At 42.9% G+C, this 23449-nt stretch overlaps 2 protein-coding genes across 8 annotated transcripts; one reads left to right on the forward strand and one right to left on the reverse strand.

Moving 5' to 3' along the window:
• Positions 1-6153: 6153 nt before the first annotated feature.
• On the reverse strand, positions 6154-20115 carry LOC146364223 (kinesin-like protein KIF1B). 7 transcript variants are annotated; one of them, XR_014798907.1, is made up of 12 exons: positions 20002-20115; positions 18338-18555; positions 15482-15563; positions 14257-14476; positions 13474-13551; positions 12379-12424; positions 12223-12289; positions 11991-12075; positions 9407-9521; positions 9176-9308; positions 9014-9075; positions 6154-8919 (listed from the first exon to the last, which is right to left on the reverse strand). XR_014798907.1 is itself a non-coding variant. In XM_084917233.1 (11 exons), exons 6-10 carry the CDS (start codon positions 13496-13498, stop codon positions 9427-9429), a joined length of 318 nt encoding a protein of 105 aa, XP_084773359.1. In that variant the 5' UTR covers positions 13499-13551; positions 13657-13753; positions 14257-14476; positions 15482-15563; positions 18338-18555; positions 20002-20115; the 3' UTR covers positions 6154-9308; positions 9407-9426. The 7 variants fall into 7 exon arrangements, 4 of the variants coding, with proteins under 4 accessions (XP_084773359.1, XP_084773356.1, XP_084773358.1 ...); XR_014798906.1 differs by having other exon boundaries at positions 6154-9075; XR_014798905.1 differs by having other exon boundaries at positions 6154-8271; positions 8451-9308.
• Positions 18370-22373, forward strand: LOC146364224 (uncharacterized). Its single transcript, XM_084916737.1, has 2 exons — positions 18370-18447; positions 21513-22373. The coding sequence occupies exons 1-2, from the start codon at positions 18370-18372 to the stop codon at positions 22203-22205; spliced, it is 771 nt and encodes a 256-aa protein (XP_084772863.1). The 3' UTR covers positions 22206-22373.
• Positions 22374-23449: the final 1076 nt, after the last annotated feature.

A 23449-nucleotide genomic window follows, 5' to 3' on the forward strand; every position in this document is an offset into this window, starting at 1 on the left:
GTGATGGCCAAACCCGTGGCCACACTCTAAAGTCGTTGCTGGACAAAAGATGGTAGCCAGGGTTTGAAACCATTAAATGCAAAGGAAGATAATTGGACCACACCACCACTTCCTGCTGAAGGGGGAATGTGTGTTTTCTTTACTTTAAAAACAAAGTATTTGTATTTAATTAAATATTTGAGTTTAGGGTTTAATGGGGTTTTTGATTTTCTTCTTTGGTGTTTAGTTTATTAACAAACTAGATTGTACTGCATTGTTTGATTGTGTTTTGTTTGTTACCCCTCATGTGTCACAATGGTCTGATCAGCCATTATATATACCTTTGTATGTCATTTCATGTTTTAGGTCAGTTATGTTTGTTTGTAGCAGTCATTTGGTTTGTTAAGTTTGCAGTCTTTGCCTGAGTTCAGTTTTGTTTCTTTGACCTCTTTTATGAGCTCAACATTCATTACTCTTGTAAATATAATTTTGGGGGTTAAATAAATGGAAACTATATTTTTCTAATAATTCCTGGGACTCCTCCTGTTTTTCAACTCGGTCCATCACATGTGGTGTCAGAAGTGGGATCCTTCAGTTGAGGAGACAGGATTTTTTTTTTGCATTTTTCTGCCCTTTTTTGTCCCCTGACAAACTTTTTGAGCCATGCAGAATGCTGTGCGCCCAAAGAGAGGAAATAAAATGGAGGCCAAAGAGGCCTTGCAGCAGCCAGAGAGGGAGATGGAAGAAGGAATTTCAGTTGTGGCTGGAGACACTGAAGGAGAGGATACCAGGGAGCCAACTCTGCTTGATATTGCTGGGATTCTTCAGGCTTTCATGGGACAGCAGGAAGTTCGAGATAAAAAGCAGAGAGAGGATGCTATACTGCAAGAACAGCGTTTTAAGAGTTTGCAACACCAGTTTCGGCTTTTGCAAATGGAAGTGCAGGCCAGAACCACCCCACTTCCAGAGCCCACATCAACTGATCCAGAGCCTGTTGAAACTCCAGCTGATTATCAGACACAAGCAACATCTCAGCATGAGGGTTCTGGCTCAGCCTCCATATTAACAGGTCAGTCTGTGCATATTCATCATCCTAAACTAGAGAAACTAGCTGTTGAAGATGATGTTGAACATTTTCTGACCACTTTTGAGAGAATTGCAGCTGCTTGTCGCTGGCCAGAGTCAGACTGGATTTTTCACCTCATTCCTCTTCTTACTGGTAAGGCTCGAAGTGCCTATGTTAATATGGATGTGGACGATTCACTGCAATATGATAAGGTAAAAGCTGCCATTTTGCAAAAATATGATATAAACCCAGAAACATACAGGCAAAGATTTCGCTGTCTTGAAGTTTTTGATGAGAGTCCCAAGGAACTGTATGCAAGACTGAAAGAACTTTATGAAAAATGGATTCAGCCAAAAAACAGAACTGTAAAAGAAGTTGGTGAAATTATTATCTTGGAGCAGTTTTTAAGAATGCTGTGTCCTGAGCTTCAGGTCTGGATTAAGGAGCATAATCCAAAGTCTGCTGCAGAGGCTGCCACCCTGGCTGATGTGTTTGTAGCTGCCCGAAGTAAGAGTCAGCCATGGAGCAACAGTGCATGGAAGGCTGCCAGAGATTCACGTCGGTCGCAACCCCCTCAGCATCCTCAGAGGTCAGCGACGGGTGTGGGTAAGCCCTTTACAAGGGAAAAGCAGCCTCTGAATACCTTGAAGCCAGGTAAAAGGCCACCAGTGTGCTACCTTTGTGGACAGGAAGGTCACACTAAGCCCATGTGTCCTAATAATCAAAGCAAATTATCTCAGATGTGTTTTGTGCCTCACCAGAATGTGGATATTACATCTGAGAGAAAGCAGTCAAATAAAATCACCACAGTTAAGATTAATGGACAAGAAATTAATGCTTTAATAGATACTGGCAGCACACAGACTCTGGTACACAGGAAATATGTGTCAAACGATTACACATGCTCCTCTGAAACCATATCAGTTTGCTGTATACATGGTGATGAAAGACCATACCCTACTGCTGATCTGTTTATTGAAGTGCAGGGGACACCCTATCTGTTAAAGGTTGGTGTAGCTGATAATCTGCCCTATCCTGTAGTTCTTGGGGAGGATCTGCCAGTCATCTATGATCTGTTGAGGGAAGTACATGAGTGTAATGTTGCTATAACAAGGGCTCAAACTAAAAATCAGGATGAGCATTATGCAACCCTCAGTGCTTTACCCTTCTTTGAGGCTGAACTAGAGACAGAACCCGGGAAGTCTCGGAAGCCACGCAGTCAAAGAAGAAGTGAAAAATTTCAACACACTGTTGGAAATACATCAGTTCAGGCTGCTCCAGATATGCCTTTAGGTTTTTCAGTACCTACAAACATTAGACAAATGCAGCAGGCTGATCCAACTTTGTCTGCCATGTTGCTGAGGGCTAAGGAAAAGGACTCTGTTGAATCTGACACAAATAAAGAGCTGTACATTCTGCAAGATGGCATTTTATACCACCAGCACGGCCAGGTTAAACAGTTAGTGGTCCCTAAAGTAGCCCGTGAAACAGTGCTTACTTTGGGGCACTCTATTCCCTGGGCTGGCCACCTGGGGAAGCATAAGACCACCGCTCGCATCAAGCGATATTTTTTCTGGCCTGGTTTTTGCGCTCAGATGTTGCTATGTTTTGCAGGAGTTGTCCTCAATGTCAGAAGACTTCAATTAGGGTCCCCACCAAAGCACCACTCCAACCTCTCCCAATCATTGGTATACCATTTCAGCGTCTTGGCATGGACGTAGTTGGTCCTGTAGAAACAAGTAAATCTGGAAATCGCTTTATGCTAGTCATTACAGACTATGCTACGAGGTATCCTGAAGTCTTTCCACTAAAAACTGTTAAAGCAAAAACTGTAGCTTCCTCATTGATTCAACTGTTCTCAAGGGTTGGATTCCCACAGGAGATTTTAACTGACCAGGGCACTAATTTTATGTCCACACTGTTGAAAGAGGTCTATAAGCTGTTAGGCATCAGGAGTGTGCGGACAACCCCTTATCACCCACAGACAGATGGACTGACGGAGCGCTTCAACCAAACTCTCAAACAAATGCTCCGAAAGTTTGTCAATGATACAGGGTCTGATTGGGACCAGTGGCTGCCATACCTCCTTTTTGCCTACAGGGAAGTTCCTCAAGCCTCCACTTGCTTCTCCCCGTTTGAGCTTCTTTATGGCAATGAGGTGAGAGGCCCATTGACCCTGCTAAAGGACTCATGGGAGGGAGAGCAAGTTAAAGAGGAATCGGTCAATGTTATTTCATATGTCATTCATATGAGAGAAAAGCTTCAGCAGATGAGTGAACTGGCTCAGAGCCATATGGCAGCTGCTCAGAGGCAACAAAAGACTTTGTTTGATAAAAAAGCTCGCCACAGGAGTTTTGTCCCTGGCCAGAAGGTTTTGGTAATGTTGCCAACTTCTGACAGCAAGTTGCTGGCAAAGTGGCAGGGACCCTTTGAAGTACAGAAGAAACTTGGACCTACTACCTACAAAGTTTCCACACCAGGTCTCCAGCGAGGGAGTAGAGTGCTCCATGTTAACCTTCTTAAGGAATGGATTCCACGCACTGAGAATAAAACGGAGGGTTTGCTTATTCACAGCGTGGATGAGGAGGAAGAAGTTAATGACTACTTGCCTTCAGTAACAGTCTCTGTCCTGGACCTGAGCCATCTCACCAGTGAGCAACAGTCTCAGGTAACACCTCTGATTAATTCAGACATATTTCAAAAGTACCCAGGTCGCACGAGTCTGGTGGAGCATGACATTGTTTTAAAACCTGATGCAGCTGTGAAGCGTATGAGTTACAGGATACCGGAACGCTTCCTGGTGGAGTTAAAGGAGGAGGTGGACCTCATGCTGTCTCTTGGAATCATCCAACCTTCAACAAGTGAGTGGTGCAACCCTGTTGTGTTGGCTCCGAAAAAGGATAGCACGATACGTTTCTGCATCGACTTCAGGTACCTCAATTCCATATCAAAATTTGACTCTTACCCGATGCCACGCATTGACGATCTCATTGAGCGTTTGGGGAAGGCAAAATATCTAACGACCATTGATCTCTCCAAGGGATACTGGCAAGTACCTCTCACTAAACAGTCTCAAGAGTTGACAGCATTCCGTACTCTGTGGGGATTGTTCGAGTTCACAGTCTTGCCATTTGGTCTGCATGGGGCCCCAGCAACATTTCAAAGACTAATGGATAAGATACTCTGTGGGCTCTCAGCATTCACCTGTGCGTACCTTGATGATGTTGTTGTTTTCAGTGGAACTTGGGAAGAGCATGTGGATCACCTAAGGATCGTGCTGGATCGGCTGTGTTCCGCAGGCCTTACCATCAATCCAGCAAAGTGTGCTCTTGCTAGGACTGAAGTCCAGTACCTCGGGTTTACTGTTGGAGGTGGGACAATTAAACCACAGGTTGACAAAATTAATGCAATTGCATCATGTCCTCTTCCACAAACCAGGAAACAGCTGCGATCCTTCCTCGGCATGGCTGCGTTCTACAACAGATTCATTCCCAACTTCTCAGCTAGAGCAGCCCCACTGACGGACAGGATTGGCTCAAGATGTCCCAATAAGATTCGGTGGACAGCTGAAGCCGTTGCAGCTTTCAAAGACCTTCGCCAGTCCCTGAGTAAGAACCCTGTTCTGCACTCACCAGATTTCACAAAAGACTTTACATTGCAGACTGATGCTTCTGAAAGGGGTTTGGGAGCAGTGCTTCTGCAGGGACCACCAGAGGATCGACATCCTGTCGCTTACATCAGCCGTAAGCTGCTACCAAGGGAGAGCCGCTACGCAACGGTTGAGAAGGAAGCCTTGGCCATTAAATGGGCACTTGACTCTTTCAAATATTATTTGCTGGGAAGAGAATTCATCCTTCAAACTGACCACAAAGCCCTGCAGTGGCTGGAAAGAATGAAAGACACTAATGGGAGAATCACCAGGTGGTATCTGGCTATGCAGCCATACCGGTTTAAGGTTCACTATATCCCTGGTAAAGACAACACCACTGCTGATTACCTCTCTCGCTGCCTGATGGAAGATCCAGAAGTGGGGGGGTGTGTGATGGCCAAACCCGTGGCCACACTCTAAAGTCGTTGCTGGACAAAAGATGGTAGCCAGGGTTTGAAACCATTAAATGCAAAGGAAGATAATTGGACCACACCACCACTTCCTGCTGAAGGGGGAATGTGTGTTTTCTTTACTTTAAAAACAAAGTATTTGTATTTAATTAAATATTTGAGTTTAGGGTTTAATGGGGTTTTTGATTTTCTTCTTTGGTGTTTAGTTTATTAACAAACTAGATTGTACTGCATTGTTTGTGATTTATGATTGTGTTTTGTTTGTTACCCCTCATGTGTCACAATGGTCTGATCAGCCATTATATATACCTTTGTATGTCATTTCATGTTTTAGGTCAGTTATGTTTGTTTGTAGCAGTCATTTGGTTTGTTAAGTTTGCAGTCTTTGCCTGAGTTCAGTTTTGTTTCTTTGACCTCTTTTATGAGCTCAACATTCATTACTCTTGTAAATATAATTTTGGGGGTTAAATAAATGGAAACTATATTTTTCTAATAATTCCTGGGACTCCTCCTGTTTTTCAACTCGGTCCATCACAGGCATCAACAGAAAAATAAACACACAGAAAAAAGTGATGAGGTGAAGAAAGACACAATAAGTCTGCTGTCGTTTTAGATGTCACCAGCTACTTTGTATAGTCCTATATCTCTGATATTAGAAAAAATTAAAATGAGTTCAAATACACCTTTATTTTGATAGAGCTCAGATGGATGCCTCGCATGACTAATGAGTAGATCTCCTCCAAAAAAATAACAGACTTCTAATTCACTCAAACCGCTTTCTAATAAAGAGGAAGCACTAATGTAACTCACCTCCTCAGTCGAGCTGCAGGGGTTACATGTTAGGTCTGCTTTTCCTTTCCCCCCTCTCTTACATTCAAAGCCTCTCTTAGTTCACACTAGAACAGGCCGCCACACCATCATTTGGTTTAATATGAGTGGAACAACTAAACCGCACAGACTTTATTTGATCAGTTAGTTGAACCTTTTATTAATATGTGCAAAGAGCTGCAAACTAATATTTAAAGATTGCAAACAATAAATACACAATCCAAAATAAAAACATCTCTGCAAATGCAGTGGAAACGTTTGCTCTGGCAGCGCTTCGCATCAACATGTATATGAGGTACATTGCACTTTTCAGACTTGATCTGTGCATAGGTGCATCTTTGATGTGCAGCTCAGAGATCCACAATCCAGCACGTTTCTGTTTCTCTGACCGTCAGGCTGGCTGACCCGAGGTCACGTCAGAGCTTTATTTTTTATCTATATGTAACAGACAGTTGGTACCTCTCCTTCCATCCATTTCATACGACACAGCAGGCAGACTGCTGGTTGGTTGACCAGAGTTTTTCAATACCTTTCTGCATTAACACATCTCGAGAGGCGTAGGTGCCAAAAAGTGAATCCGAAGCCAAATGTAGCAGCTGCAGCACGGCACACAGAGCAAATATTTTCATGGGGTAGTATCAGAAATAAGACCTTTGAATATGTAGTCCCTTTAACTTCTTTCCTTCTATTAAACCATTCATTCATTCTTTTTCCTTAAGTCCTTCTAACCTTTTCACTGTGTTTTCTTTGCGTCTTTACAAGAAGAGTGTAAAGTTAATAGCAGTAAATGTCAAGGCTTTCTGATTCTCAGTGAGATAGAGCGAGCTAGAGGAGCAGAGAGGAATGTGTTAAATGAGGGTTAACTACCACACTGATCCCAGAACAGACTGCATGTACAAATCAAGTTCTCTCCTTAGTTTGTTTTCATCCTCCTAGTCCTCGTCCTCATCTCCTTGTAACCCTGTTTTTTTTCCTTGGGATGAAAAAGCAAAAAGGGGCCCAAATCTACTCCTGCAGGAACAATCGGTCATTGTTTGTTTTTTAAACTGCTGAGATATGAAGCGATCCGCGCTTGTTTGTCTCTAGTTAGTCTGCAGTTTTTATGTTAACACAAATGCATGAGTATTTTACTGACTCACTAACTGACACTGGCACTTTCGGGGGTTTAGAGGCGGCGTATGTACACAGATTGAGGAGGATCTAAGTATGACGTGGATGACAGTGGAAATCGGGCGTGGCCCTCCTGTCAAAGTTCATTCCCACTTTGAGTTTTTGTTTCAGAGACGGTTCAGCCTGATGCAAATTCACTGCGAGAAGAAAAATACCCTATAAATCTATTAGCAGCTATAGTTTAGGTAGCAGAGCGTAAACTAACACGTCACTTGGAGATGTAAGCTGTCTCATTTGGTTCATTTTTGTTTTTTGTTTGAAACTGAGCAAACCTGGTCTTCTCCTGAGGACTGCTGCAGGTATCATGCGAGCATGTTAATTTAATAAAAAACCAACAACAAAAAAACCCAAAATAGAATGAAACTCATTTCAGGAGACAAATAAAACTGATAGAGACATTTTTTTTGTACAGATGATTGGCAAACGGAAAGTTTCTAAAGAGTCGTGCACACACAAGTAGACTACTACAACATGCTACTTAGTTAGGGGAGTTTGGGAATGACAACCAAGCGGAACAAAATTAGACCCAAACATTGTCATCGAAACAAAAACACAAAAAGCTGAGGGGAGGGAATAGAGAGGAGGAAAGCTAAGCTGGCAGCGGGGTTGCTGGAGGGAAGCGGGGAGGCAAAAGTTCTGTGGAACTTAAACGTTTGAGTTGCATGAAAAGAGACTTAAGCCACAAGTCTACTTACAAGAGAAAACCGTCAAGAATCACAATGATTAATAAGTTTTAACACTTGGTATTTTCTGTATTTTCAAAGGCTTTTCAGAAAGGATGGAAGCGGTGGTTTTCCCGCGTACCGCTCCGCCCGATCAGTTCTTCGTCAGGCTGCCACGCCGCCTCGCCAGCTTAGATCTGCTGGGAGAGTTTTACGTCTATCCTGCCTCCGACGTTTTTCTCACCTTGGTGGCCAGCTCCTTCTCACGATCCACCAGCTCTCCATGTCAGCGGAATCGTAGCCGCTGCTCTCGCTCGGCGTGATGGCGCTTTCAAAGGTGGTGCTTGAGATCTGCAAGGAGATGGAGGTGGACGTGGACAGAGTACCCGAGCTCACACTGGGGGACAGAGACTCGCTCAGGGACTTGGAGGTGGGAGCTGTTCCCACGGGAGCCGCCTCTCCCAGCTTCTCTCTCAGCGCCAGAAGGTGACGGGTCTTTTCATCCACCTGGACGAAGGATGGGGGCGAATGTGAGGTGGGGAGAAAAGGGGAGGGTTAGTCATGTAAAGTCTGTACTCTAAAAAAAACTTTTTAGAATAGCACTTTGGTCTTTGAGTTGAAAAGTCTTTTTCCCTCTACGATATTAAACAGAGATTCATTTCTTTATAAATCTTTTAAGGCCCCACCTCCTGCAGCTGCTCCATCTTCTCTAGCTCCCACTGGTGCTCTAGGACAGCGGTCGCCAACCTTTTTTGCGCCACGGACCGGTTTATGCCCGACAATATTTTCACGGACCGGCCTTTAAGGTGTCACGGATAAATACAACAAAATAAAACCAGTACCGGTACCGAAAAAAAGAAGATTTATTCAGAACACACGTGAAAAGACCCAGGAAAACCGAGTTAACGATAAAAACGATAACAAAATAACGCTGAAAACCGATAAAAACCCTGAAAACCATACATTTTTCACCCGAGCCTCAACTCTCGCGGCCCGGTACCAAACGACTCACGGACCGGTACCGGTCCGAGGCCCGGGGGTTGGGGACCGCTGCTCTAGGATGAGGCTATCTCCTCTGGGCCTCCAGCCAGCGAGGCTCTCCTCGCACGTAAGCCACTGATGTGTCCAAGACCTTCCTCCTCCTCCTCTGCATCCCTGCTCCGGACATGAGCCCTCATTAGGATGAAGCTCTCCACAGAATTATGATAAAACAGCTGCTGTTCTTTAAACATGTTTCATGGCCGCCCACCTGGGCTTTCAGTGTCAGACATCTTACACAAGCTCAGCTCGTAGATCCCAGTCACTCGGTTGCTATAATGAAGCAGAAGTTATGAACAAGGAAACTTTGTAACAGGGCAGATATCTTTGATTGTGAAACAGAGATGGCCACAGTGCAGCAGCCCAGATTTACCAGTCAGGAGTTTTGGAGTATCCAGTCCCAAAGAGGTTCTTGAGAGAACAGGTGGGGACAACTTGGCGTCTCGGGAGTAAAAGACCATGCAGATGTCTTTGGTGATAATGGCAGGCTGGATGCAATGGTCCAGCTGCAGAGAGGAGATAAAGGGTGTGTGTTAGACACGATGACATCAAGACACTTAAAAACACGTACAAACAGGTACAACACGGCGGAGCAGCGGCTGACCTCCAGATACGCAGATAAGGTCATGTAGATCTTCTCTCCATAGGGAGTGACGCGGTTGAGCAGGAGGGAGTTGTGCAGGGATCTGTCCCACACTGCCTCAAAGCGATAGAAAGTGCTGAAAAAGACAGAAAGAGGAAAAGTTAGCTTGACAGCATTATTTTTTATGAAGTCCTACTTGGTGCTAACATTACAGGGTCTCTGTTTACAGCAGTGTGTCATGCTGTTAAAAAAAAGTGAGTGACGTGAGCACAGTTCTGACATATCAGGAAGTGAACACAGTGACTGAAGCGGTGTTCACATTCATCCTTGAATCATGACAAAACGTGAGGAATCGCACTGAGGTGAGACCTTGACAACAGATAAATCAGGAGCCACAGAGTGTCAAGTGTCAGCCGACACCAATCGGGACAATGATAAGAAATTCATTTACAGACACGTGAAAAAGCAGTTTAAGGATCTGGATCTAGATTATTACACCACATCATCATTATACCTGTGATGCAGCAGCTGATGGAACCAACTTTAGCAGCACAAACTTGAGGTAATCATTTTTTATTAGTGTTTCACAGCAGTGTGGATGGATTTCTGGCCCATTTGTCTTTACAATGGTTCTTCGGTTCATTGAAGTTTGCAGATATTTATTCATTCACAGCTTTCTTAACATTCAATCATGTTAAAGTCTCAACTTTGAGCCACTGCAGCACCACTCTGTTGTTGCTTTGCTGCTGCGCTCTGGAGTCAGACCCAACGATGATCTCTTTGACTCTAGAGTACTTCATGGCTCACTCAGTGACCTGGACACTTTGCAGGTTCTTTGCCAGCAAAAAAAAGCCCAAATAATCATCACCCGAGCAAAACCGTTGGTATGAGGTGTTTGTGCTGATATGCCGTGTTTGGTTTTTACCAATGTTGAAGCTGTGCATTAGGGCTTAGGTTTTCAACTTTGCAAACCTAACCCATGCTGCCATGTTGTATTTAGAGGGAAAATGGTTTCTCCTGGAAGCCTTTCCAAACAGGCCATATATGTTGAGTCTTTTTCTAATTGCACTGCCATGAACTCCAACATTTAGCATGCTAACTGTGGCCTGTAGAGCCTCAGATGTGTGGGGTGAATTTTCTGGGACGTCCACTCCTGGTAAGATTGGAAACAGTCTTTGATTTTTTGAACTTGCAAATAATCTTTCTTGCTGTAAAATGATGGACTTCAAAGCCTTCCCACATTCATGGGTATCAACAACTGCTTCTCTCCTCCTCAGTATGTTACCACTTACCTGAATACGCCACACCAGCAAACTGACAGTAGTGGTTACACTTACTGATGATCTATTGCATTTGATTAGCACCTGGCTGATACTGACCCTCTTAACTAATTATGGAAATAGTCTTGGATGTACTTAGTTTTTTAAACATCTGAATTTCGGCTCAGTGTTTGTTAAATAAATAATGACCTGGTATAATGTGTTATGTGTTGTTCATCTGAGGTTGCATTTACCTCATATTAAGACCTACTAAGGACCTGATTTTTTTTAATTATGTCCTGATACATAAAACCTGAGAGCTCACATAACTGCATATGCTCAGAATATACAGCACACATGGATACAAATTAGTGCCTTGCAGCAGCAATCTTAAGACCATCACTATGAGCTCTATACAAGGTTACACTGTTCCTGTTATTAACAGCAGGGGGCACTATCAGCCACAGACTGAGAGCCAGATATGCTCTGCTGGTGCCTCATTGTTACTGAGGTAAGACTCTATAGCAGGGGTAGGCAACGCCAGGCCTCGAGTGCCGGTGTCCTGCAGGTTTTAGATCTCACCTTGGGTCAACACACCTAAATCAAATGATTAGTTCATTACCAGCCCCCTGGAGAACTTCAAGACATGTTGAGGAGGTAATTTAGCCATTTGAATCAGCTGTGTTGGATCAAGGACACATCTAAAACCTGCAGGACACCGGCACTCGAGGCCTGGAGTTGCCTACCCCTGCTCTATAGTGAGAAACAGCTGAGGGGGAAAACATTGATCTGGAAACGTCTGAGTGTTACAGAGGATATACATAGCACTGTGGTTCAGTGTCACACAATCACAAACAAATACAGAAAAGTACTACAAAGGGTGTTGCCTCCAAAGATCGCTTTTACTGGTTTGGAGCTTAGGAGGCTTAATATCGACAGGCATGAATGAAGACAGATCAGAACAGCTGTTTGATCACAGCATCCAGTACCAACACAATCATCCACACTCAAGAGCCCTGTTGGCTTCAGAGTCAGCAGCTGAATGTCTAAAATATGAAATGTAATTTTTTTGGTCCATCAGCTACAGCTACAGCATGAACTGCTTAAAGTGAGAAGCAGCCTAAAGCCCGACAGATTCATCTTTCCAGACTGAAAATATCTCAGAGTGAACCGAGTGGTGCGTTTTCAGTGTGATCTCACAAAGTCAAATCCCTTTAATGATGTTCTGTCCTGTCTTCTTCTATCAAAAGCACACAAACACTATAAAACATTGTTTCTGAGCTTTGGGGTTTTTGTTTACTACAGAGAGGTATAGTACGACTAGACCCTAAAGGTAGGCTGCTCACCTACAAGCAGCTCACGAACATCTTTCCAATGGAGCTCGCTGCCCTTCTCGTGGATGAGGGTCACTGTGATCCTCCGCTGGATCCCCTGCAGCAAACATAACAGGAGCTCAGGATCACAGTGGGCACAGCTAGAGCAACATTACGCTTTAAAAGAAGAGATTCAACTGTATACAAAGGAAGCAGTTACCACTGTGTGAGTAATAAGAAAACAACATGTGCACCAATCCTGTACCTGGTGCAGCAGGTAGGTACCATGGCAGGGCAGGCCTCCACTGTGATCCACGATGGCTGGGATGTACCTGTGCATGGAGGGAGGAGGTGACACAACATCCGTTCGAGGAGACAATATAATTTTTATGTTTTCTTTAAATCTTGCTGACACACTGACCCAGGTTGGATTTGGTGATGGTGTTCATTCAACTTGGTGGCTGGAACTTGCACGCACACACACACACACAAGCTCAATGTTAACAAGTGGGAATTTTATATTATTATATTATTTATATTATTTATTTATATACTTTATACTGAGCCAATAGCTCACACACTTCTATTAAATCTGTCTAAAGAGCCAGTAATCACAGAGGATAGATACTGGAAGCAAACTGAAATGTTAGGAGGAACTAAATCACACATTACAACACCAGTGGCAGCACCCTGCTGTCTCACACATCAGGATCACGGTCCTGTTGAAACGGGCTAATCGCTAAAGCTCACAGTTGCATTCGTCTATACTCAATATGATCGAAAAAACAATTTCAAACAAACAATTAAGAAAGGAACAAGTAAAAGATCTACTATAGCCAAAAGAAGACCATTTACAGACTATAGCGCTGTGAAAAAGTATTTGCCTCCTTTCTGATTTTGTATCTTATTGCATATTTGTCACACTTACACCTTTCAGATCAATACATTTATAACATTAGACAAGAATGTCTAATATGAAACGGCAGTTTTCAAGGGCAAAAAGCTATCCAAACATACTTGGTCCTATATGAAAAAGTAATTGCAGTGAAAACCCGATACCTTGTGTGTCACCTCTGACACCAAGAACTGCAGCAAGCGTTTGGTGCTAGAGGTCACATTTTGAGTTTGTGAAGATATTTAAGGTAGACACACGTAATTAGCGGCAGCTGTGTTGTTGATCGGGGGGAAGCAAACAGTTTGTGACCACTGAGCTGCTGTTAAATCCTGGAAATAAAGAATCTGAAGGACAAGATGAGTAAGGCTGGAGTTATTGGACTCTATCAAGTTTAATAACTTCATGCATACCAGTGACATCGCGTCACCGTCGCCAACGAACACCCCAGTGGCTTCAAGCCTAGGCTTAGCCTCTACAGGAGAGGTTTCAGCCATGAAAAGTGTGTCCATCACAAGCCCACCACCATGATCTCAGGCCTTGAAGCAACAATCATGAAAACTAATCTTAACTGAGAGTGTTGGATGTCCTCATTGTTGCAGAGCACATGGACAGCATACTCACCTGGTTCTGTGGGCCAGCAGCACATGTCACACCATCCATCACCCTTGTCATCACATTCAATCTTGATCTGAGAGAAACCTGAAGACAGAAACGTTCAATGATAAAAACACACAGTAGAATAAAATTGTAAGACGTCATCAGTTGATGCAGTTTAAGGACACTTGTTCTTCTGTGCAGTCTCACCTGGAGCTCACGTTTCTAGTTCATGCCATCATGACCAAAGATTCTTCAGTTAATAGTTTAAAGATGTCCATGAATGCACTGCTAACTGCTCTTCACCCTTATAAAAATCAACATGCATTTAGAATAAGAAACACTTTTACAAAACCAAAAGCTTCACTGTACTTAGTGATTTATATGTCTAAAAAACAGGTTCAGTTTGTAACTGAGAGAGCGGCTCGGTGGTGCTGAATTATATTTCCAATAGAAACACAATTTCATATGTTGTAGTAACAACACACTGCCACAAGATGGCAGCCTAGGCCTACTTTACCATGCTGTTCCAGTAAAAAAGAAAAAGTGACAGAGCCCTGAAAGAGTGACAGTGACACTTTTTATGAACTCATCTGTAATGTGTCACCTTTTCTGTAGAATGAAGAAGTGCTTCCCTTCTTTTAAAGTAAATACAGGCTTACAAAGATCCTCTTAACATGTTTCTGAAATAATCCTAAACACAATCATTAAACCAAAAATGCAAGAAACAATTTATTTAATCACTCTTCTTAACTTAATTCCTTAACTTAGTAAAAAAAGAAATAAACAAGAACTTTTCTGCTGTCTCACCTCTGTCAGTTTTCATGCTTTTGCAAGAACAGGTGGAGGTGCAGGTGGAACTTTGACTTCACTGTGGTTTGTATGTGCAGGCAGGAGTGTGACATCTCAGAACAGCAGAGGATTGTCGAGCACGGTGACTCCTGCTGCGACGCCCCCGTCTGACTGTCCTGAGCTCTTGGTCCTCAGCAGACGGCCCACACACTCATTCATCACCATGTCTTTACCCTGCCTGTAAGAAAAGCAAGAAAAGGCTAACATTAGAAACAGCCACCAACCAATCCCTTTTACTCCACCACCCCAAAACCAGTGAGAAACACTAGCTAGTATTGACTTGGAATCAAAGTCCACTAATCCCCAGGCTCCCAGCATAACATACAGTCCAACACAAACTCCACAAACTGTCTTGCTTCAGCTGACTTTCCTTCACCTTCTCTCCAGACAATCTGTTGTGCTCTTTTCAGCACAAAGCCACACTCCTGCTCACTGATCCTCACCTCTTTTTAACCTAGTCTCAGCAACTTTGTCCCATAGCTCGCACATCCTTTCCACCTCCATCTTTCTTCCCAGCCAACTGATACATACCTTTTCTCCTTCCTTAAAAGCCAGCCTAAGAAATACGATTTTATAAACGCCCGATAAATGAAACTGTCATTTTCAAAAATCGTATCATCCAAATTCATGCAGCGTGGCTAAATTAAGAATGAATTGCAAACCCGAGCTTCCTTGCTAACATGATTAACAGCTAAATACTATCATAGTGGAGGTGTAAAATTACTGCTAAAATAGCTCATATGAACCCTGATACTGGACTATGTATTTATCAAAACAAATGATCTGATATTACAAACTAATGATTGCTTTTTACAGTATTAGCCCAGAGTGATGTAAGGCAGGGTGGTTAGTCAGCCATAACCTGCTGACAACTTGTATCTGGTAGCTTTTTCACATCCTGATCAATGTTGTTGTCAAGTGTGTCTCACATACACTATTATCTCAGTCACAGTACAGCATGCATGAATCACAGTAGATACACAGTAATGCAAAACAGCAGGCAGTCATGTATGTGTCGTCACTGTTTTGACTGAGGCTAGCTCATACATGGAATGCAAGAAAAATGCTGCATGTGTGTGCAGATCCACACATGCACTGCTTAAACTTCCCAAGTTTAACAAAGGGTGAGCAATAAACAGAAGTTTTCAACATTTTTAAAGATGCTTCTATCCCCCCGCTGTACCTCCTCCTTCTCGCTGAGACTTCAAGACAAACCGTTCTGCTGCTGACAAGGCCATTGATACTGTTTTGTCCCTCTCTGGACCCTGTAGACGAGCGCAACCACAGAGAAATAAATCAGAGGAATAAAATGCAAATGATATTGCTTACACTGAACAGCAACACCCAGGTGAGGATTATGTACACAGACTGACACAGCGACAGGTCTGTTGTCACTTATATCATCCAATCAGGGCTAGACTTGGTGTTGCTTAGACGTGAAAAAAATAAACTCAATGATAATGTCGTTCCAGTTGCTCATGAATACGAATCATGAATCGCAAGTCTGCAGGTTTCATTTTAGTGTTTTTAACTAAACTCTTTGATGTAATCATTCTGAGTGCAAATCAAAAGTTGGACCTGTTCAGAAGTGTAGTTGTCAGTAGGGCTGGGCCATATCATACTGTTAACGGTAATACCGGTATAATTTTGGGCAACGATAGAAAAATGAAATATCGCGATAGAATCTGGGTAAAACGCGCACGCGCAGTGCCTTTGTTTTCATATGCACACGTCGGAAAAAGCATGGCGGCGAAAGCAAATCGTTGAATGAAACGGATGAACCAGAATTGGTTTGTAAAAATGCTGCAACTTCAGTGGTGTGGAACTGGTTTGGCTTTCGTCCGTCAGATACACAACAAAGCACTATTTTTGGTAGCGCATGCTAGCGGGCCGTCGTTATTACTAGGGATGGGTATCGTTTAGGTTTTATCCGATACCGGTGCCAAACCGGTACTTTTGAAACGGTGCCGGTGCTTAAACCGATGCTTAAAGAATGGAGAACACAAACTTGGTCCAAAAACCTCTCATGTTCAGCTGTTTTTTTGTAAAAAGATAACAATGTTAGCCTTTTCTGCAGCTATGGGGCATATATGGTATCACTCTTGGCTGGAAGCAGTGCTTAAACAATGGAAAAAACTTTGTCCAAAAACCTCTCATGTTTAACTGTTTTCCACTTTTTCTTTGGTCATTTTAGCCTTTTTGGCCAGGGTGAAGGGAGTATCTGCCATCAAACAAGAAGACAGCCGCATGTAGCTATGATGATGTTTGCTAGTTCACCTTACATGCATTAATGTAATAACGTGGTTAGCCTACTCAACGTAAATTATACACGAACAACATTAAGCTACTCACGCAGAGAAGAACGGCTGCTGCTGCCATCATCATCCGTCATCATTTCTGCTACACTGGCAGGGCTAGGGGCCAGGACTCTCCTCTTCGGGATTTTGGGGGATGTTGCTAACTCCAGGACCGATAACAGGCACCACACCCGCAGTAGATGCGCACGGTGTGAGGTCTCGCAGCAAGCTATCAAATACGGCGCATTTTTCGGCTTTTTAAAAAAAACGCTATGCGTCGCCAGGTGTTTCATCGGATTTGAGGTGTTACCTCCTTTGACAGTATCACAGTATCACCTTAAAGCACTTGTTGCAGGCTGCTGAGTTTCCATCTTTTGCTGTGAAGTACAGCCAGACTTTTGACCGCTTCGCCTTGGGCATTTTTAATCTGTAGCTCTGCTCTAAAAGAACGTACGTACCTGGGCCCGCCTACTATCCTCGGAAACGTAAGATGATTGGCTAGAATCTAAAGTGTATCACAGCTCAGGAAAAAAAAGCACCGAAATGTGCGCTGCTTTTCGGTCTGGTTACTACGGTTTATGTCAGAACCGGTGCCATCATGGCACCGGATACCGGTACCCATCCCTAGTTATTACTGTGTTTTTTGGAAAATACGGCACACTTAAAATCAATCCTTAGAATTTTCTGAAAATCGACAGTGCCCCTTATAATCCAATGGGCCTTATGTATAAATTCTGGTTGTGTTTACTGACCTCGGAACGATTGTATGTACATGGCGCTCGAAAATCTGTCAAATGTTTTAGTACGACTTTGCTAAGCTACGAACCCGCACCGCTTGATGGATTGTCGGAGCATTACGGCTATCGTAGGCAGGCGCCTTGCGGAGTGATACGTACTGTGCTTCAACATAATATTACCGTATTGTGTGTGTATAACCTCTTTTTAAGTTTTGTGGATATTATACATGGTTATGCTGAGGATATGTCGGCCAATTTCCACTGGAAATGCCTTTTGGTCAAACTGTCAGCGAGGAATTTGCATTTGCACAGGAAATGGAGATCACTCACCCAGTGAAAGTGCAACTGTCATTTAAACTCAGTCTACAGTCAGACCAAGCCACCTTGCCAAATTTATTTACACAGCTGTGTGGCCAAAGGCAGGGGGCCAGCTTGGGTACAGCTCTAAACATTAACCTCTTTAACTGCAGCTGAACGCCATCCCTTATTATCTGCTACTTATAATGCAGTTATAAAATAAGATCTACGGGTTTTCCTAATATCATTCACCACTGAAAAATATTTTGGTCTGTTAGATATTTCAACAGCATACACAATTTACATCCAATACTGTAACAAGCTTACTTAGCAGCATTTTTTTAATCAGATAAACTCAAATGAAACAAGTTGGTTAATTGGTAACAATTTCAAGTTTCAAATCATGTCACTGTGTGTTTATTGTAAAGGAGATTAAAATGCATGATAGTTTGAACCCACCTGAGGGACTCATTAAGTTTGATCTATGAATTCCTCATACATTTTTGCTTTATAGTGGCAGAAATGTTGATCATGAAAGCTTTTTGTAGTGAACTATGCTGCTTTCACCTACAACATCCAGAGCACACAGTACATGTTGCTATAAGCTACACCACATAGCTGCTATAATTTAAACGCACCAACGATTTGTGTATAATCGTTATCACCAGACTATGTCTCAAGAGCATATGATCTGTTGACAAAACTCACTGTTATGAAGATAGATTGGTTCCAGTGTCTTCATGAAACGCTGGCTTTATCCATCTTCTGGGGCGTGCCTGCAGTGGAGTTCTGAAGAGTTCCTTGTGAGGGAGCTGCTGGTGAAGATCACAATGTCCTCCTTGATTCCTGCCATGAGCTTCAGTCTTTCTGATGTTTCTCAAAGATGCCTCTTTCAGTGGGTCAACAGAACATCTGGCACAGGACAGCTGTGATGAAAGAAAAGGAAGAAGTTTCTCCAAACCTCTGGGCTAACGAAACCCAGCTGGGTCCTGATGGTCTCCCACACTACTTTCACCCCGGGTGGATGTAGCTGTTCATAATAATCTGCACTCTCTTCACTATTATGAAATGAAAAGAACAAGTTACACTACAGTACTGATACCTTCTGCTGCTCTTTTCAAACTTTCCATGTTACCGGGCTGTAGAGTGCTCTGAACATTTTAACACTTTTAAATCCATTACACACTCACAGTCTTATGTGAAAATCTCCTAAGGACAGCATTACATTTTTGCTATTAACAGTAACTCTGGACCTCTGTGGAGTGTGCAGATGATCTCATTACTGTCTAAAAATCCAAGGAGTGCTGAATCATTGAAAAATACACAGTAACAGGTGTGTAGCATCGCTAACTAGGTAGCAACAAGCCTCTAACACAGTGTGTGTATGCTAGCGGCTAATCTAGCAAACAAATGAACAGAGTGGTTTTAGGTGTTGCCCAAGGATAAGATGATAAGCTGTGTGTCTTTTTTATAATGACCTGCTTGAATTTACCTTAATCGAAGGAGTGGTCAGTGTGGGTAAAGCCATGAGCAGATAAAGTGGATGAGTGGGACTAGGTAGGTGTGCCGAAAAGAGGCAACAAAGCTGAAGAGTGTGTTGAGAACATAGTGGCGCTGCCAGCAGGTTTCCGGCTAGCAGGAAGGCTCTGGGTACCACCTCCAACATTGGCAGTCCCATTTTGTGAAAGCCAATTAAAAAAATAACTAGGTTTCCATGTGTAATTTGTGTGGAACAATACTGCACAAGAAGCTAAATAGATTTAGAAAAACGAAAAAAAAAATTGTTGAAGAACAGAAGATAAATGTCCTTTTTTTATATCGTTAACTGGCCTGCTGTGTGGTGCACAGCGTTAACAGGCCAGCATTCAGACCCCAGAGTTTAACGGCCAAGTTCGAGTCTCTGACGGTCTGTCTGCTACAGCGGGGTAGGCCGAGCGAAAGACGAAGCTCCGGGCTCCTCCTTTTTCCAGCTTTTTTTTCCATTACCATTTATTTAGATTTCAAGCTGCAAGTAAAAGCTCAGGGAAACACTTTTAAAGAGCACAACGTGCACATCGCGCAACCAGCCTTTCCAAATTAGCTGGAGACCACACATTTTTGCACTCAAATACTCAACAAATTTCACACACCCACACCTGCTTTTTTCCCTGCACACCTCTTTCTACACTTATTTCTCAACAACCACTCCTTTTTCATCTCTGCTACCGTGCCTTTATTACATCCTCTTAGCTAGCATCAATGACTCCCTTCTATGGATTAGCTAAACCAACTTTACATAACAAGTTTCCCCGAAGAGCCCACTTCTCATCTTACCTGCCTAGATTTCAGGACCTAGCAAGGACGGTAGTTACTGACAAACACATTTAACTTACCAGAAAAAACAAGCAGCGGACCTCCTCTCAGCGTCCTGCTCTATCTGCCATTCCCGAACAGAGATAAGCAAGTTTCTCCATGACTGCAGCTTTGTTTGGCCTGCTAAATTGGCGCCCCGGCGGCCACGCCCCCTGCCGTGACATCACGCTCCAAAGCCCCATAGACAATAGAACCAAATTTTTAAAAAAAGAAGAAAAAAAGAATGTTGTTGTTACATTATGTTATGACATCATCATGATGTCATAACATGCCTTTGATCTGTGAATCCTTAAATCCGGGTAAGAAGCCCAAACTTTCATGCAGTTTACTTGTAACACTCGAGATTGCAGCATTCAAAGGTACGCCTGAGAAAAATTTTAAAACAGTTGAATCTTTAAGACAGTCACTTCATCAACACTCTGACATGTCTCAGAGTAAACACGGCAAAGGCTTTACTACAATGGACCACCAAAATCCAGAGCCAAATTCTGATGAAACACATTTCCAGCTTCCACTCAAGAGGAAGCGAGGCCCGAATTATGTTGCACAGAATTGCAGAAGTGACGACAGCTGCTCTCCACCAAGGAAAAAAAGACGAATCTGTGAAGAAAAAACTGTGTTGAAAAGAAAATACAGTCAGATTTCCAAAGGCAGCAAAAACAACTCTGAGAGCTACTCTCCAGAGAGAAAGAGGATGAGAATAGACACTGAGAAAAAAGAAACAGCAGTGACTCGGAGCATCCAAAAAAGTTCTTCTTCAAGGACTATCCAACTCCAAGTTCAGAAAAAGAACGATATGAACTTGAGTGATACCAAAAACTCTCAAAACACACCAAAAGACAACAAGAGGCCAGAACAAGCTGCAGTGACAAAGAGCAGCCAAAAAAGTTGTTCGCCAAGGACTATCCGACTCCTAGTTGAGAAAATGAACAATATGACCTTGAGTGATACCAAAACCTTTGAAAACACACCAAAAGACAACAAGAGGCCAGAACAAGCAGCAGTGACACAGAGCATCCAGAAAAGTTCTTCGTCAAGGACTATCCAACACGTAGTTGAGAAAATGGACGTTACGACCTCGAGTGATACCAAAACCTCTGAAAACACTCCAAAATACAACAAGAGGCCAGAACAAGCAGCAGTTAGACAGAGCATCCAGAAAAGTTCTTCGTCAAGGACTATCCAACACGTAGTTGAGAAAATGGACGTTACGACCTCGAGTGATACCAAAACCTCTGAAAACACTCCAAAATACAACAAGAGGCCAGAACAAGCAGCAGTGACACAGAGCAGCCAAAAAAGTCCCTGGTCCAGGACTATCCGACTCCCAGGTCAGAAAACAAACGATACGGCCTTGAGTGATACCAAAACCTCTGAAAACACACTGAAAGACAACAAGAGGCCAGAACAAGCAGTAGTGACACAGAGCATCCAAAAAAGTCCCTGGTCCAGGACTATCCGACTCCCACGTCAGAAAACAAACGATACGGCCTTGAGTGATACCAACACCTGTGAAAACACACCGAAATAGAAAGAGAGCCCAGAAGACCAGAGAGAAACAAATGTGTGGATCATTGGGTCCAGTTACATCAGACGAGCCGAGGGTGAAGCAAAAGAGATTTTCGGAGAAAATTTCGGACTTAATACCAAAGTCCAGTGGTTTGGCAAAGGAGGAATGCGCTGGTGGGGAGTCCTTCCTCGTTTTTATAAGGAGCTATCCACACAGAGCCCACCTGACATACTGGTAATCTATGCTGGGGGCAATGATTTGGGACTCTTTTCTGCTTATAAACTTTCTTCTGTCATTGAGAAGGAATTAATGCAATTGCACACAGAGTTCCCCTCAATGACAATTGCATATTCATCCATCAACGAGCGTCAAGTGTGGATATATGGAAATCCAGGCAAAATCAATAAGGACAGGAAGACTGTGAATGCCAGCATTAGAAAGGCTGTCGACCGCTTCGATGGAGTGATTATTGAGCATCCGCATATCAGGTTTTTCGACAACTCCATTTTTTTGCGCAACGGAGTTCATTTCTCCAAGAAAGGAAATGAACAGTCCAGAAAACCATACGTTGTTCATTTTAGGCAATGTGAGCAACATATAGCTAACATGTGCTCTCTTTTTTCTTTTCCTCTGCCTCTCACCCCCCAACCAGTCACGACAGATGGCTGCCCCTTTCTTAGCCTGGTTCTGTCAAAGGTTTCTCCCTTTTTATAAGGGAGTTTTTCCTTTCCACCGTTGCCAAGCGCTTGCTATTAAAGGAGATCATTCGATTGTTGGGGTTGATAGTTTAGAATCTAAACTAAACTAATAAACATAAAACATCAGGTGAGGGGTTCACATAGTAGGGAGCACTACAAAAATTACAAATAAAAACATGTAATTGGCGGCAAATCAAAAATAAAAAAATAAAAAATTGAAAAATATCTCTTACTGCTCTGTTTATTTCCTTAAATGAACACTTGTACTTTTTGTCATAGAAGAATAAGAATATTAATATGAATATGAACACCAAAGCGTTCCCAGGCCAGCCGGGAGATATAATCTCTCAGCCTGTCTTGGGTCTGCCCCTGCCTCTATCAGTTTTATTTGTCTCCTGAAATGAGTTTCATTCTATTTTGGGTTTTTTTGTTGTTGGTTTTTTATTAAATTAACATGCTCGCATGATACCTGCAGCAGTCCTCAGGAGAAGACCAGGTTTGCTCAGTTTCAAACAAAAAACAAAAATGAACCAAATCAGACAGCTTACATCTCCAAGTGACGTGTTAGTTTACGCTCTGCTACCTAAACTATAGCTGCTAATAGATTTATAGGGTATTTTTCTTCTCGCAGTGAATTTGCATCAGGCTGAACCGTCTCTGAAACAAAAACTCAAAGTGGGAATGAACTTTGACAGGAGGGCCACGCCCGATTTCCACTGTCATCCACGTCATACTTAGATCCTCCTCAATCTGTGTACATACGCCGCCTCTAAACCCCCGAAAGTGCCAGTGTCAGTTAGTGAGTCAGTAAAATACTCATGCATTTGTGTTAACATAAAAACTGCAGACTAACTAACTAGAGACAAACAAGCGCGGATCGCTTCATATCTCAGCAGTTTAAAAAACAAACAATGACCGATTGTTCCTGCAGGAGTAGATTTGGGCCCCTTTTTGCTTTTTCATCCCAAGGAAAAAAAACAGGGTTACAAGGAGATGAGGACGAGGACTAGGAGGATGAAAACAAACTAAGGAGAGAACTTGATTTGTACATGCAGTCTGTTCTGGGATCAGTGTGGTAGTTAACCCTCATTTAACACATTCCTCTCTGCTCCTCTAGCTCGCTCTATCTCACTGAGAATCAGAAAGCCTTGACATTTACTGCTATTAACTTTACACTCTTCTTGTAAAGACGCAAAGAAAACACAGTGAAAAGGTTAGAAGGACTTAAGGAAAAAGAATGAATGAATGGTTTAATAGAAG

This window comes from Perissodus microlepis, chromosome 20 (genome assembly GCF_051167445.1).
Source record: "Perissodus microlepis isolate ML-2025 ecotype Zambia chromosome 20, ASM5116744v1, whole genome shotgun sequence".
NCBI lineage: Eukaryota > Metazoa > Chordata > Actinopteri > Cichliformes > Cichlidae > Perissodus > Perissodus microlepis.